This window comes from Pocillopora damicornis, chromosome 2 (assembly GCF_964200805.1).
Source record: "Pocillopora damicornis chromosome 2, jaPocDami1.2, whole genome shotgun sequence".
Taxonomy (NCBI): domain Eukaryota; kingdom Metazoa; phylum Cnidaria; class Anthozoa; order Scleractinia; family Pocilloporidae; genus Pocillopora; species Pocillopora damicornis.
In genome coordinates this window covers 33,417,323-33,430,690 of record NC_142671.1, presented here as the reverse complement: position 1 = coordinate 33,430,690, position 13,368 = coordinate 33,417,323, and the positions used below count along the sequence as shown (strand labels likewise).

General features: G+C 38.1%; 2 protein-coding genes across 2 annotated transcripts in view; one reads left to right on the top strand and one right to left on the bottom strand.

Annotated features, from left to right (window-relative positions):
- Positions 1–13,368, bottom strand: part of LOC113670009 (techylectin-5B-like) — a 74,500-nt gene that overhangs the window by 9,116 nt on the left and 52,016 nt on the right. The gene's annotated exons all lie outside the window — the stretch shown is intronic.
- On the top strand, positions 7,718–12,958 carry LOC149050957 (uncharacterized). Its single transcript, XM_089195932.1, has 10 exons — positions 7,718–7,835; positions 8,364–8,690; positions 8,903–9,008; positions 9,622–9,795; positions 10,134–10,189; positions 10,280–10,326; positions 10,827–10,930; positions 11,416–11,475; positions 11,879–11,990; positions 12,111–12,958. The coding sequence occupies exons 2-9, from the start codon at positions 8,379–8,381 to the stop codon at positions 11,968–11,970; spliced, it is 951 nt and encodes a 316-aa protein (XP_089052058.1). The 5' UTR covers positions 7,718–7,835; positions 8,364–8,378; the 3' UTR covers positions 11,971–11,990; positions 12,111–12,958.

Below are 13,368 nucleotides of genomic sequence, written 5' to 3'. Positions count from 1 at the left end.
GTGATCCGCCGAGATCGAACTGAAGCAGTGCATGGGGGAGTGTGTCTGTACATTAAAGAGTCTATCCAATTCAAGATCATTGAGGACATTATGGATAGGAAGTTTGAAGTTGTTTGGACTCAAATACGGCCTTCGCGTCTCCCAAGGGGCATTACCAGCATTATTGTTGGAGTTGTTTATCATTCTCCGAGCGCCGCGGATTCGCCTATGCTGGATTATTTGTATAACTGTTTATCTTTGGTTGAGGCTCGCTTTCCTGGTTGCGGGATAATTTTACTTGGTGACTTCAATAAAACTCTGTTAAAAAAATCTTCGCGCCTTAGTAACGGCTTTAATTTGAAGCAAATCGTTACCTTTCCAACTCGCGGCAGAAATACCTTAGATCCGGTGTTAACAAATGTGAAGGAGTTCTATGCCCCTCCGATCCAGCGCCCTGCTCTCGGTTTGTCCGATCATTTCTCTGTGGAAGTTCAGCCGCTCGTGCGTTCCCAACAACCAAGAACTAAACTTATCGTGAAATCGAGGGACTTACGGCCTACAACGCGTATGGCTATGCGCACGTATCTTGGAAATGTGGACGTTAAGACACTTATCGATAGTAAAGATTCTTGCAAGGGCAAAGTGGAAATGCTGGAGACCATAGTTAAGACCGGAATGGACATTCTCCTCCCCCTGAAGTCTAAGTCGGTACAAACCAACGAGCCGCCCTGGGTCAATCAACAATTTAAGGGTCTCATTCACAGCCGCCAAAAGGCCCTCGCTCAAGGCGACCAGGAGCAGTACCGCACCCTACGAAATCGCGTTAATCGTGAGAGGAAAGCATGCCGTGCAAAGTTCTATAACTCCAAGGTTGAACATCTGAAGGACTGTAAACCCGCAGTTTGGTGGCGTGAGGTAAAGAAGCTCAGTGGTACGTCAGACGCAGTTTCTAGAGGCGTTAATCCAGCTACCCTCTACCAACATATTGATTGTGGTCAGAGAGGTTCGCCTCCAAGCACGATAGACATTGCTAACACCATCAACCAGGCGTTCTTGGCTCCTATGCGCGTCTTCACCCCCCTTTCACCTAACACCTCAACCAACTCTGACCAGGAGAGTGCTTTCCAGGTATCAGAATTCTCTGTTTTAAAGAAGCTATCCGCCTTAAATCCAACTAAGGCAACCGGTCCGGACGGAATCCCCGGTTGGCTTCTTAAAGAGAATGCAGATTTACTAGCACTGCCTGTGACTGATATCCTTAACTGTTCGTTTAAGGAAGCACGGTTGCCTCAATCTTGGAAGGACGCTAACATCACTCCAGTACCAAAGCAAAATCCAATACACGATGTAAACAAACATCTACGTCCAATATCCCTAACTCCCGTGCTTTCTAAGGTTGCTGAAGATTTCGTCGTGGAGAGTTTCCTCAAGCCTGTTGTTTTGGCGAAAGTGGATGTACGGCAGTTTGGGACTGTGCCAGGTTCCAGTACGACACAAGCACTAATAAGCATGGTCCACTCATGGCTTAGTGCTACGGATGGGAACGGTGCAACTGTCAGAACCATCCTCTTTGACTCCCGCAAGGCGTTTGACCTTATTGACCATCAGATCCTAGTTCAGAAGCTCATTTCATACGATCTTCCAAGCGGAATAATTAACTGGATAGTGGACTTTCTGTCCTGTCGCCGACAGCGTGTTAAACTTAGTCAGGACTGTTACTCGGAGTGGGGGGCCATCCCATCAGGGGTCCCACAGGGCACAAAACTTGGCCCCTGGTTATTTACTATTATGATAAACGACCTCATCATCCCGGGTACAGACATGTGGAAATATGTCGATGACTCCACTATTTCTGAAACAGTCATGAAGTCTGAGGTCAGCAAAGTCCAACAAGCGGTTGACGAACTCGCGACGCAAGCTTCTGCTGACAAGTTCCAATTAAATGAAACCAAGTGCAAGGAACTGCGCATAACATTCAGTCACTCTAGAAAGAACTTTGATCCAATTAAGGTTAATGATCAGGACTTAGAGTGTGTAGAGCAAGCAAAGATCTTAGGTTTGCAGATATCTTGCGATCTTACGTGGAATAATCACGTATCCGAAGTTGTAAAGAAAGTAAACAAGCGCCTGTATTTTTTGCGTCAGCTTAAGCGTGCACAGGTCAAGTCGGAGGAACTTTTGCTCTTCTATTTGACTTGTATTAGGCCTGTCACTGAATATGCATGCCCTGTTTATCATCATAGCCTCCCGCAATACCTTTCAGTAGATCTTGAGAGATGTCAAAGGCGAGCTTTACGTATTATCTATCCAGATTGTTCGTACAATGAGGCGCTTCTTTTGACTGGTCTAGTTCCCTTACACAACCGCCGCGAGTTCTTATGTGATAAGCTTTTTAATTCCATCCTGTCTAATCCCTCGCACAAGCTCTATAGCTTACTACCTCCCAAGAATGAGTGCGAAGTCAATTTAAGGAGTCAGCACTCTTTTACTACACGGCGCCTCCACACCATTCGTACTCGAAATAGTTTTATCCATCACTATGTCCATAAAGCAATGATGTAATATTGTTTTCCTCTTAATTATATATTTTTGTCTTTTTAATTAGTTCTTCTTAGCCATGTATTTTTTGTAGTATATATTTTATTGTAAATCAAACGTAATTCAGCCTGTGGCTGCAAGGTTCTTGATAATAAACTATCTATCTATCTATCTATCTACTTTTATTATTGATATACAAAACACAAGTACATCACGATAGGACTCAATGCACTTCACACGAAGTGAAACGTGGAGCCTTAAATGAATAGGCAACAGGTAAAAGGCTTACAATTATTAATATAAAGATTTGAAAATAGAAACATATACGCATTTGTGGTACGACTATCTGCTACTGTAGCAAATACGCATTCGTGGTAGCAAATACGCACTATGCGTATTTGCTACGGTAGCAAATACGCATTTGTGGTAGCAAATACGCAGTGTGAGTATTTGCTACGGTAGCAAATACGCGGTGAGTATTTGCTACGGTAGCAAATACGCACTTATAGTAGCAAATACGCAGAGCAATCTAACTCTCTCTCTCTCTCTCTCTCTCTCTCTCTCTGTGGAAATTAGAATTCGACGCTCGACACGAAAAACAAACGATAATTTTCTTTTTTCTTTTTTTTTAATTTTTATTTTATTTTTTCAAATCGAGAACCCGACAAAAGCTTTTATCCATTTGAAGTCTTGCGCAGCAATACAGCAAAAATGGCCTCAGGCGGACAGTGAATATTATTGAATAACAATTGGGAGCAGAAAAGTTCAGTCTTATTGTGATATGACGAACTACGGTAAGCCCCAAGTCAAATAATTCCTTTCAGTCACGATTTCCTCTTTCGTTACAACAACTAACTTTTAAAAGCCTTTGAATCTATTGGAACATCGATGTTTTTTATTCTTTGTTGCTGAGCTCTTTTCAGCGGTGGTCATCTTATTCAATGAAGTTTACCAGTTCAATCCAACTTAACTAATTGAAAAAAGAGAATCTTTTCGTATCTTCCACGTTGACAGGACTCAAAAATTACCCAAGAGCAGTCACTATGATCCATTGTGTTGGATCTGGCAGCTCGAATCTAACCTGTTATACCTTTTTTGATCTAGAATGCAAGAGATGGCTGGTTAGAAAAGCTGGCAAAAATCAAACTAAGATGAAAACAATTGTTTAGCCAATTAAGAGTTAGGGTTTGGAACTCCCTGACCATGAAAAATCGTTGTTGTGTTGTGTTCTTACTCTTTTCTTTTACACACAGTCCTTGACTTATTTAACGAGATGTTTCTATTGGCTCAGCAGTTAAAATAATTGCAATGTTTATTTTGTAACATCGATATACGTAGGTGGCGGTTGCACTTCGGTAGTGACCATTAGCTCTAAGAGCAACGATCATCTTCAAGGTGCTGAAGTACACTGTTTTTGTCGACATTGAATTTTCTCTTTGTCGAAGAGAACAGCGACATCGTGGCGCGAAAATTAGGAGACGAAGATGTACACGTGCACGAAATTATGCATTTTGAAGGTAAAGCTGTGAGCTTGATAAATGGCGAATATTTCAATAAATTATTAATGTTTTTGTTGTTCGGATCAGACTGCACAAGAACATTCTCAGGTACACTATGTTATCACATGAAACAAAGAAGGTTTAACTTTCTATCAGTTATACTATTACATGTTTGTCCACCTAGAGTTATGATCTCTTGGGTCAATTGAATACAATTAGGGTTTTGCGTTCTACATTCAGTTTATGCACTTAGCCTTCTATTTTTGCCTCTGCTGCAAATTTCAAGAAAGGCAGTTACATCTATGTTTGCACTTAGAGAGCTTGGAGATATATGATTCATAGGGATTTCATTGCATATGATTTCTCACCTCTAACCTCGACACTTTTTTTTCAGGAACTTTTAGAGTTGATGTTTTGAAAAAGGATGACACTTTTGCCGTTTTTACCAGGTATTGCTCATTACATGTTTGAGTTTAACTGCTGTTTCATGTTGAATACTATGAGTAATTACATATATCCTCTTTGAAACTCAATTTTAGATACCAAGTGGCCCAGAAAAGTTTAATTCAACATGTGGCTATGGAACGTAAGTGTAAGATAGATGAACTAGTTTCTGCTAATGTAGATTACTTTTCTTTTTCACCTCAGTCGAAATCGTGGTTGAAGTCACAAACACCCCCTTCGATTATGCCTAAGGCAATGCAAAAACCGTTATTGATGGCTAAGTTTGATCGGAAAGGACGATAGAAAATTTGACTCTTAGTTGTGAAGCACGGAACTGGCTGTGCTCTTTTCTTACGTGACGTATGTCATTTTGCTTTGCAAAGCGAAGGCACCTTTTTCTGCCTTTTTTATAAAGGATTAACTCGTGCATAGAAATAGAGTAGGTACAAAAATAGAAACCATTGTATTTTTTTAGGCTTTGTTTTGTTTCCTTTTGTATCTTTACTTTTGCTTTGGGGAATACAGGTGTCCACTCATAATCATTTCTTATTCTTATCCTTATCAATGGCCATGGGAGACAAACAGTTGGACAAATATTGACGTGGGCTGCCGCATTCACCCTGATTGCCACAGAGGTAATAGAAATAATGATAGGCGATGATGAGTTATGAACTCTCGTCTTCTTCTGCAATGAAACATAGAAGACCAAGAATAACCAGATACATTCGAATAAGATTTACCATTTGGTGGCGGAATGAGGCGAATCCAGAGAGATGAAATTTTGGAACATAGCTCCATGCTTTTTAACTTTAAAAGTGTTTAATAACATAAGAACTAGTGGCTGGAGAAAAATTTCCAATCCATATATTTAAGAGTTTGGTTGCAACGAGATGCGAGAGATTGCGCCAGTTTATGACTCAGGCAAAGTCAGTCTTTGCTACTGGGAAAAAACATATGGATATTTCCATCCCCCCAACCCCCCCCCCCCCCTTTCTTAATCTCTTAATCCACTTATTTTTCTGGTCACCAGTCTTCAACGAACATGACGTCAAGGAGTGTGGCCATCAGTGGGATTCATCAATATGAATGACAATTTATTTCAATTGCAAAGTAATTCTAATTGATAGCTGATTATTAATGATTTTTAACCGATTCCCCTAGAACATCAGTACGCGTATTTTCAATCTTATCGTCGATGCATTTACCAAGGTGCTGACAAGGATAATATGTCGCTAGTCGCTCTAAGAGGTTAAAGAGTTAAGACTTTATAATCTGCTTGTTGTGCAAGAAGTATTCCATGTGAATACAGACTCTGGAAGACACGCCTTGTGTGGTTATCCACAGTGCCATGGCAAAAAAAAACTTAGGGATGTTTGTAAAATCACCCTGCTTCAGAGGAATATGGTGAATTGTCCCAGCATTCTATGAATCAATCAGTAAGAACCGGAATGAGCTGTGGTGGTATAATCATGAACTTGACTTTCCAATCACATCCTTCCAAGTTTTACCTCTTTCTCTTTTATCCAACAGACCATAAAAGACGAGCATTATATGGTTATCCAATGTACCACTGCAATAGCCATGGAATCTACCGAAACAAGTGCGGGATGTTGTTTGTAAAGTAATCCTATCTGGGAGAGATTTGGTGGAATGTGTTTTGTTTTGTTTTAGTTGTGTTTTGTTTTGTTTTAATGTTGCTAAAGCCCTGTGACGACGCGTGACTACGCCTAAAAATGGAAAAGAATTTATTTTCCTTTTCATCTAAATACAGTGTTTAAAACTTTATTAGCTTAGGCTATCTATCTCAAATCACAAGCTTACCAAAAAAATTTAATGAGAGCTTCGAGGTCATTCCTATGATATAGAACCTGCGCTAAGATTTTTGTCATACTTTATCTAATCAATTAAGTATCCTATAGGTACGTAACTTTTGAAAGATTATTATGGGGGTCTCTGTCCTCTTTAGGCATAGATAGATACACATATGATTCCTATAAAATCATGAAAATCCTATCTGAGTACACTTGCTAAATTCGGGTTTTTGAAAGTTGTTCCTTTTCGTACTCTGCGAAAAAGTTTGCTCAAATCCAAGAAAGAAAAAAAAAAATGATAGGTCAATGTGCTCGTTTACGAGAAAATCATTATTTACATCTTAAGTGATCTATGACCATAGAGAAAAAGCCACCACTGTTTGTGTGCGCGAGTTAATTTGGTTTGAAACAGGTATGCGTAGTAAGGATGTGTAATGTTGTACTACTAGTGAAGGTCAACTTCATTTAACAATGAACCAACTGAAATGAGAGCGCAAGTAAAAACCTTAAGCGCTATGACGCATAACTGTCTGTAAATACAGCAAAATTAGTAATGACACCAAATGAATTTCCCTTGTTTCATGAAACTGCACATAAAGTCACGTAGGAACCTGCGCCTCTGACGAAGCACTTAAGCACTGGGTTATGATTCTTGGAAGAAAATAAATTTCGTAATTTCGATGATGATTGTTCTCGCTGTTTGAAACAATTTTTTCATTTATTTTCATTAAAAGTAGCTTGTTATGATGACTCTCTCACAGTTTTTCTGCCAAACCCAAAACAAAGAAAAACCTAAAATAGACGAAGCTTTCCATACAATGTATTACACTTATTCAGAATCTAAAGTAAATATAATGCATAACTGATCAAACTATTGATTGTGTTGCTTGGAAAAAAAATATAAAATAAAAACAAGTAACACTTAAACTTTTCATATCGGACCCAATTTTCGAAAATTCGTGGCGGTAAGTTAACTTCTTTCCGTCATAATACCAATTAAAGTGGTACTTGTTTAGGTGTAGACTTTTTTTTTAAAAATTGTTTCCACAGTTAGCCCAATCAAGTTGGATGCGATCAATTAAAGTTGACATATCTCTTTGAGAGAGAATGTTGTACGCTCATAGAATTTAAACAAAACATTCATTTTAAGCAAGTAGCCAAGTCATCCTGAGGATAAAAAAACTGAATTTTCAACCAATATGAAAGTGCTCTATGTTTCCGAGCAGATAACAAATCAGTTACTTCCGTTCCATTTCAATTTATTTTTTTGTTCCTTCTCGAAAGTTTTAGTTTATCGGTTTATTTCATCATCTTTGTTTTGAGATCTCCGCCATCTGTCTCTAAAACAAGTCATTCAAATAAATTAAATCCCTATCTTCATGTGTCGAATTACAATGGTCTCTTAATTTTTAATTACCCGATGCCCACGCCTTGCCTCGCTAAAGATCTGAAATATAATTTCCTCTTTCTGCAAAACACAAGTTCGAATGCTGTAAAGTCTGTTTGTGTTAAAGTTTCTGTACGTCGAAACAAAATCCTGGTTGTGCTTCTCGAATGCCAGAAGGTTTGTAATTTACAGCTAACCTGCATAAGATCAACTTCAATTCCCCTTCTTTGACGATATTCTTCTCGCTCTAGTACGTGAAACTTTTTGTCATTATGAATGATACAAAATTGTGCTTAAAGCTTCCATAGAAACCTGATCAACCTTTGCATGAGTCCTTCAAAGTACACTTTTTCTCGGTGAATAGGCTTTCCTTTTCTAGCGAAGCGAAAGTAATGGTTTGTACAAACTTCATATAAAAAAGGAAAATCTTGGGGTTATGTGGGATTATAGTAGCTGTCCATATTTAGTTGATCAATTAGTTAGATCAATTCGGTAGGTTAATTTTATTTCTTATCCAATCGACAACACTTTCTATCGGTTTACCGAGGTTATAGCCCACGCGGGATGTTTGGGGAACTTTAGAAAAGTTTGGATTTAGCAGTGCGATAAACGATAGGTTTTTGACTAATTAGGGCTTTCGCAATATCTCATTTGTTCTTTAAAACTTCGAAATTCATCTCAGTTTTATGTGTGATCAAATTCCAGGTAATTGATTGTGTGATGCAGCTTCGTTTCCCCATTCTGGTCATTTTTTTATGCTCATTAAAGATCCTCAACGTCTTTGGAAAATGTCGTCCTTCGACTTACTCAATTAGTGGCTTCCACCTATCTGGTCACGTGATGTCCACCAAGACGGTCCTCAGTCTTTCTGAGTGTTTAAACACGTGTGTAACTAAGATCCGCTGCAAAAGTTTGAACTTTTGTTCAAAAGAGAAGTCATGTATTTTAAATGACGCAAGAAGACATGCCCACCCAGAAGATTATGGAACAAAAGCAGGATGTATCTACATGGATGTGTTTGAATCACCCAAGGTTTGTCCTTTCAATATATCCCCAATCTTAAAATTTATCGTCTAATGATTTATCTCTATTTCTCTCCCTCTCTTTGGAAAAATGAACATAGTAAGATCAGTAGTGAATTAAAAATCAGCGCTAGACACGAAAAACAAACGATAATTTTCTTTTTCCTTTTTTTTTTATTTTTTTAAATCGAGAACCCAGCAAAAGCTTTTTTTCCGTTGAAGTCTTGTGCAGCTATACAGCAAGAATGGCCTCAGGCGGACAGTGGATATTATTGGATAACGATTGGGAGCAGAGAAGTTCAGGTTTATTGTGATATGACGAGCTATGGTAAGCCCTAATCAAATGATTCCTTTCAGTCACGACTTTTATATTAATTTATTACAACTATTTACTAACTTAAGCCTTAGAATCTATTGAAACTTCTATGTTTTTTAATTCTTTGTTGCTGAGTAGTTTTCAGCTTTTTTTATCCTATTCAATCAAGTTCACCAATTCAATCCAACTTAATTATTTGAAAAAGGAGAATCTTTTCGTGCCTTAAACGCTGAGTCTCAAAAATTACCTCAAGAGCTTTCATTAAAATCCATTGTGTTGGATGTTGTAGCTTGAATCGAACCTACAAAACCCATTTTGATCTAGAATATGAGATGACTGGTTAAAAAAACTGGCAAAAATCAAACTAAGATGAAAACAAATGTTCAGCCAATTAAGAGTTAGGGAACTCCCTGACCATGAAAAATCGTTGTTATAGGCGTGTTTCTTGTTGTTGTTGTTGTTACTGGCGTTATTTATTTACTTTTTCATGTTTATTCATCTATTCAATTTATGTCTTCTTACTCTTTTCTTTACACACAGTCCTTGACTAATTTAACTAGATGTTTCTATTAGCCATGCAGTTGAAATGATTGTAATGTTTATTTTGTTATGCTGATATTTATAGGTGGCGGTTGGACTTTGGTAGTGACCATTAGCTCCAAGAGCAACGATCACCTTCAAGGTGCTGAAGTACACTGTTTTAAACCCACATTGTGTGTTCCCTTTGTCGAAGGGAACAGCGACATCGTGGCGCGAAAATTAGCAGACGAAGATATACACGAAATGTTGCATTTTGAAGGTAAAGCTGTGAGCTGGATTAAAGGCCAATTATTCAATAAATAATTAATGTGTTTACTGTACGGATCATATTGCTCTAGAACATTCACAGGTACACTAAAATGCTAACCCCGGAATTTAAGAAGGTTAAATTTCTATCACTTATACTATTATATGTTGGTTTAACTGAGTTCTGCATTCAGTGTATGCGCATTGCCTTACTTCTGTTTTTTCATCTGCTGCAAATTTCAAGGAAGGCAGTTACATGTATGTATGCATATAGAGAGCTTGGAGATATTTGGTTTATACAGATTCCATTGCTTATGATTTCTCATCCTAACCTTGACACTTTTTTTTCAGGAACTTTTAGAGTTGATGTTTTGGAAAAGAAAGAAACTTACGCCGTTTTTTACCAAGTATTGCTCATTACATGTTTGAGTTTAACTGCTGTTTCTTGTTGAATACTATGAGTAGTTACATATATCTTCTTTGAAACTCAATTTTAGATACCAAGTGGCCCAGAAAAGTTTAATTCAACATGTGGCTATGAAACGTAAGTGTAAGATAAATGAACTAATTTCTACCAATGTAGATTACCGTTCTTTCTCACCTCGGTCGAAATCGTGGTTGTAGTCACAAACACCCTCTTCCATTATCCCAAAGACAATGCAAAAACTGATATTATTGGCTGAGTTTGGTCGAAACAAACAGGAGAAAATTTCACACTTGGTCATGAAGCATGAACCTGGCTGTGCTCTTTCCTTACGTCGTGGCTTCGAGCCAAATATCTTCCCGCCTGGCCCTCCCACTCAGTCAAAAACCCTGAGAATTAACGTTTACGTGGTGTACTCAAATGTAAACCAGCCAGCAGCTAAAGCTTAGGGTTAGGGTGATCTCGTCATGCTCCCCATTCTACCAGGGTGACGATGTCATTTTGCTTTCCAAAGCAAACACAATGATAAACTCGTGCAGATGAAGAGAGTAGGTCCAAAAAGAGAGACTATTGTATTTTGTTATGCTTTGTTCTGTTACTTTTGTTTTTGTCGAATACAGGTGTCCACGCATAATCATTTCTCATTCTTATCCTTACCAATGGGAGACAAACAATTGTACAAATATTTACAAGGGCTACCGCATACACCGCGGTTGCCACAGAGGTAATAGAAATGTTGATATGCGATGATGAGTTATTAACTCTCGTCTTCGTCTGTAATAAAACACTTAGAAGACCGAGAATAACCAGAGACAGTTCAAATAAGATTCGACTTCTGGTGGCGGAATTAAGCAAATATAGTGATGAAATTTTGAAACTAAGCTTCATGTTTTTTACTTTAAAAGTATTTAATAATATAGAGTTTAAGAACTAGTGGCTGGACAAAAATACCCAATTCATATATCAAAGAGTTTGGTTGCAACGAGATATGAGAGATTGCGCCAATTGAAGAAACACGTGAAATCAGTTTTAGGGACGCTACCGGGAACAACTTCCTCCCTCCTCCAGCTCCCCTCACCCCCTTGCCTCAGAATAAGAATAAAAATTCCTCTCTTGGGCGTAACTATGAGTGAGCATTTGAAATATCAGCCCTTTCTTCTTCCCTTTCTTAAACACCTCACCTTGACTCTTTTTGTTTCTTGTCACAAGTCTTCGACGGACATGACGATGAGGAGTGTGATCATAAGCATTGGTGGAAGTCGTCAAAATGTAGGAGTAAATGGCAATTTATTACAGTTGCAAAATCAATTCTAATCTATAGCTGCTTAATAAATGATTTTTAAACGATTACCCTCTCACATCAGTAGCCAGTATATTTTCCATCTCATTCTCGATACATTTAGAAAGGTGCTGACAAGGATAATATGGTTATGGTTATGGTGAGAGAAGCGTTGGTCTGATGGCGAATCGCAAGTGCCTGTTTCGCCCTGCTTTTGGGTGAAACTTGAGAGGTTTTCTTTAACAATGCCTTTCTACCTAATGTTACATGACGAGATATAAGACCTTCTATGATAGATTAACGTTTGAGTCGGGGGAGCACCAAACTTCGATGGCAAAATCATGTGTTTTCAAATAGCCCCTGACTCTCATATCTCATGCCATTCGAAAACAGACCATGGAAGACGAGCCTTGTATGGTTATCCACAGTGCGGAAATAATCATGGAATCTACCTCAACAACTCAGGGATGTTGTTTGTAAAATAACACTTCTTAAGTGGAATACGGTGAGTTATGTCAGCATTCTTGAATCAATCAGTAAAAAACCGGAATGAAGTCTGATGGTATAACCACGAATTATACTTTCCAATCACACTATTTCAAATTTTATCTCATTCATCCAACAGACCCTCAAAGACGAGCATTTTATGGTTATCAACTGTGCTACGGCAATAGCCATAGAATCTCCTTACACAAGTGCCGGATGTTGTTTGTAAAGTAATCCTATCTGGGAGAGATTTGGTGGAATATGTTTTGTTTTGATTTTGTTTAATTTTATCGTTACTAATGTCCTGTGATGACGCACGCCTATGCCTAAAAACGAAAGATAATTTTTTTGCTTTTTATCTAAATGTAGTATTACTTTAAAACAAAATTTTCTTAAGCTATCTCAGATCACGAGTTTAGAAAATAAAATAATTAGACTTTTACGGTCCCTGCTATCGTATAAAACCTGCACCCAGATTTTTGCCATATTTTACCTAGTCAATCGATTATCTTATAGGTATGTAAATCTTGAAGGATAATTTATGGTCCGTTTCCTCCTTAGGCGTTGTTAGATACCCATATGATTCCTATAAGATCGTGACAATTATATTTAGTATACTTGCTAGATTCGGGTTTCCGAAAATTGTTCATTTTCTTACTTTGAGGAAAGGTTTTGCTCAAATCAAAGAAAGAAAAAAAAACGATAGGTCACTGTCCTCGTTTGGGAGAAATTATGATTTAAGTCTTAAGCGATCTACGGCCCTGGAGAAAAAGTCACCTCTTATTGTGTGCGCGCGCTAGTTTGCTTTGAAACAGTTATGTATAGTAAGGATGCGTAATGAGCATTTCTTGGAAAAGTCAACTTCATTTAACAAGAAATCAACTGAAATGAGAGCGCAAGTAAAAAACTTAAGCGCTACGACACATAACTTTCTGTAAATACAGCAAAAGTAGTAATGAGACAAAATAAATTTCCCTTGCAACCTTTTTCGAAGCGCATTATTATATCTCTTACATTTGCATACCTCTTGAGATATAGGTCACCCACACCACATACAATCCAAACCCAAATTAAACCTTCTCTACCGACGCCCGCATTGTATGATTCCAAGGTCCTTCTGGCACATGAAGCTCCTCGCCTTGTGCAGAGAGTTTTGCTTTTTTTTTTTTGGATTGCTTTCGAGTCTATTTGTCTTAAAGTTTTTGTACGATTACATCGAAACAAAGGCCTGAATGAGCTTCCCGAATACCAGAAGGTTTGTAGTTTACAGGTAACCCGCATTAAATCAACTTCAGTTCCCTTCAGTTGACGATATTCTTCTCGCTCAAGTACGTGAAACTCTTTGTTATTATGCATGATACAAAATTGTGCTTAAAGTTTTCTCAGAAAGCTGATCA

What these genes read in the sequence shown, in the direction of transcription:
- LOC149050957 (XM_089195932.1), top strand. Translation starts at nt 8,379, where the DNA reads ATGCAGCTTCGTTTCCCCATTCTGGTCATTTTTTTATGCTCATTAAAG. An exon ending in TCAACATGTGGCTATGAAAC is followed by an intron (nt 10,327 to 10,826) that starts GTAAGTGTAAGA and finishes TGTCGAATACAG; the next exon opens with GTGTCCACGCATAATCATTT. An exon ending in TTGGTGGAAGTCGTCAAAAT is followed by an intron (nt 11,476 to 11,878) that starts GTAGGAGTAAAT and finishes ATTCGAAAACAG; the next exon opens with ACCATGGAAGACGAGCCTTG.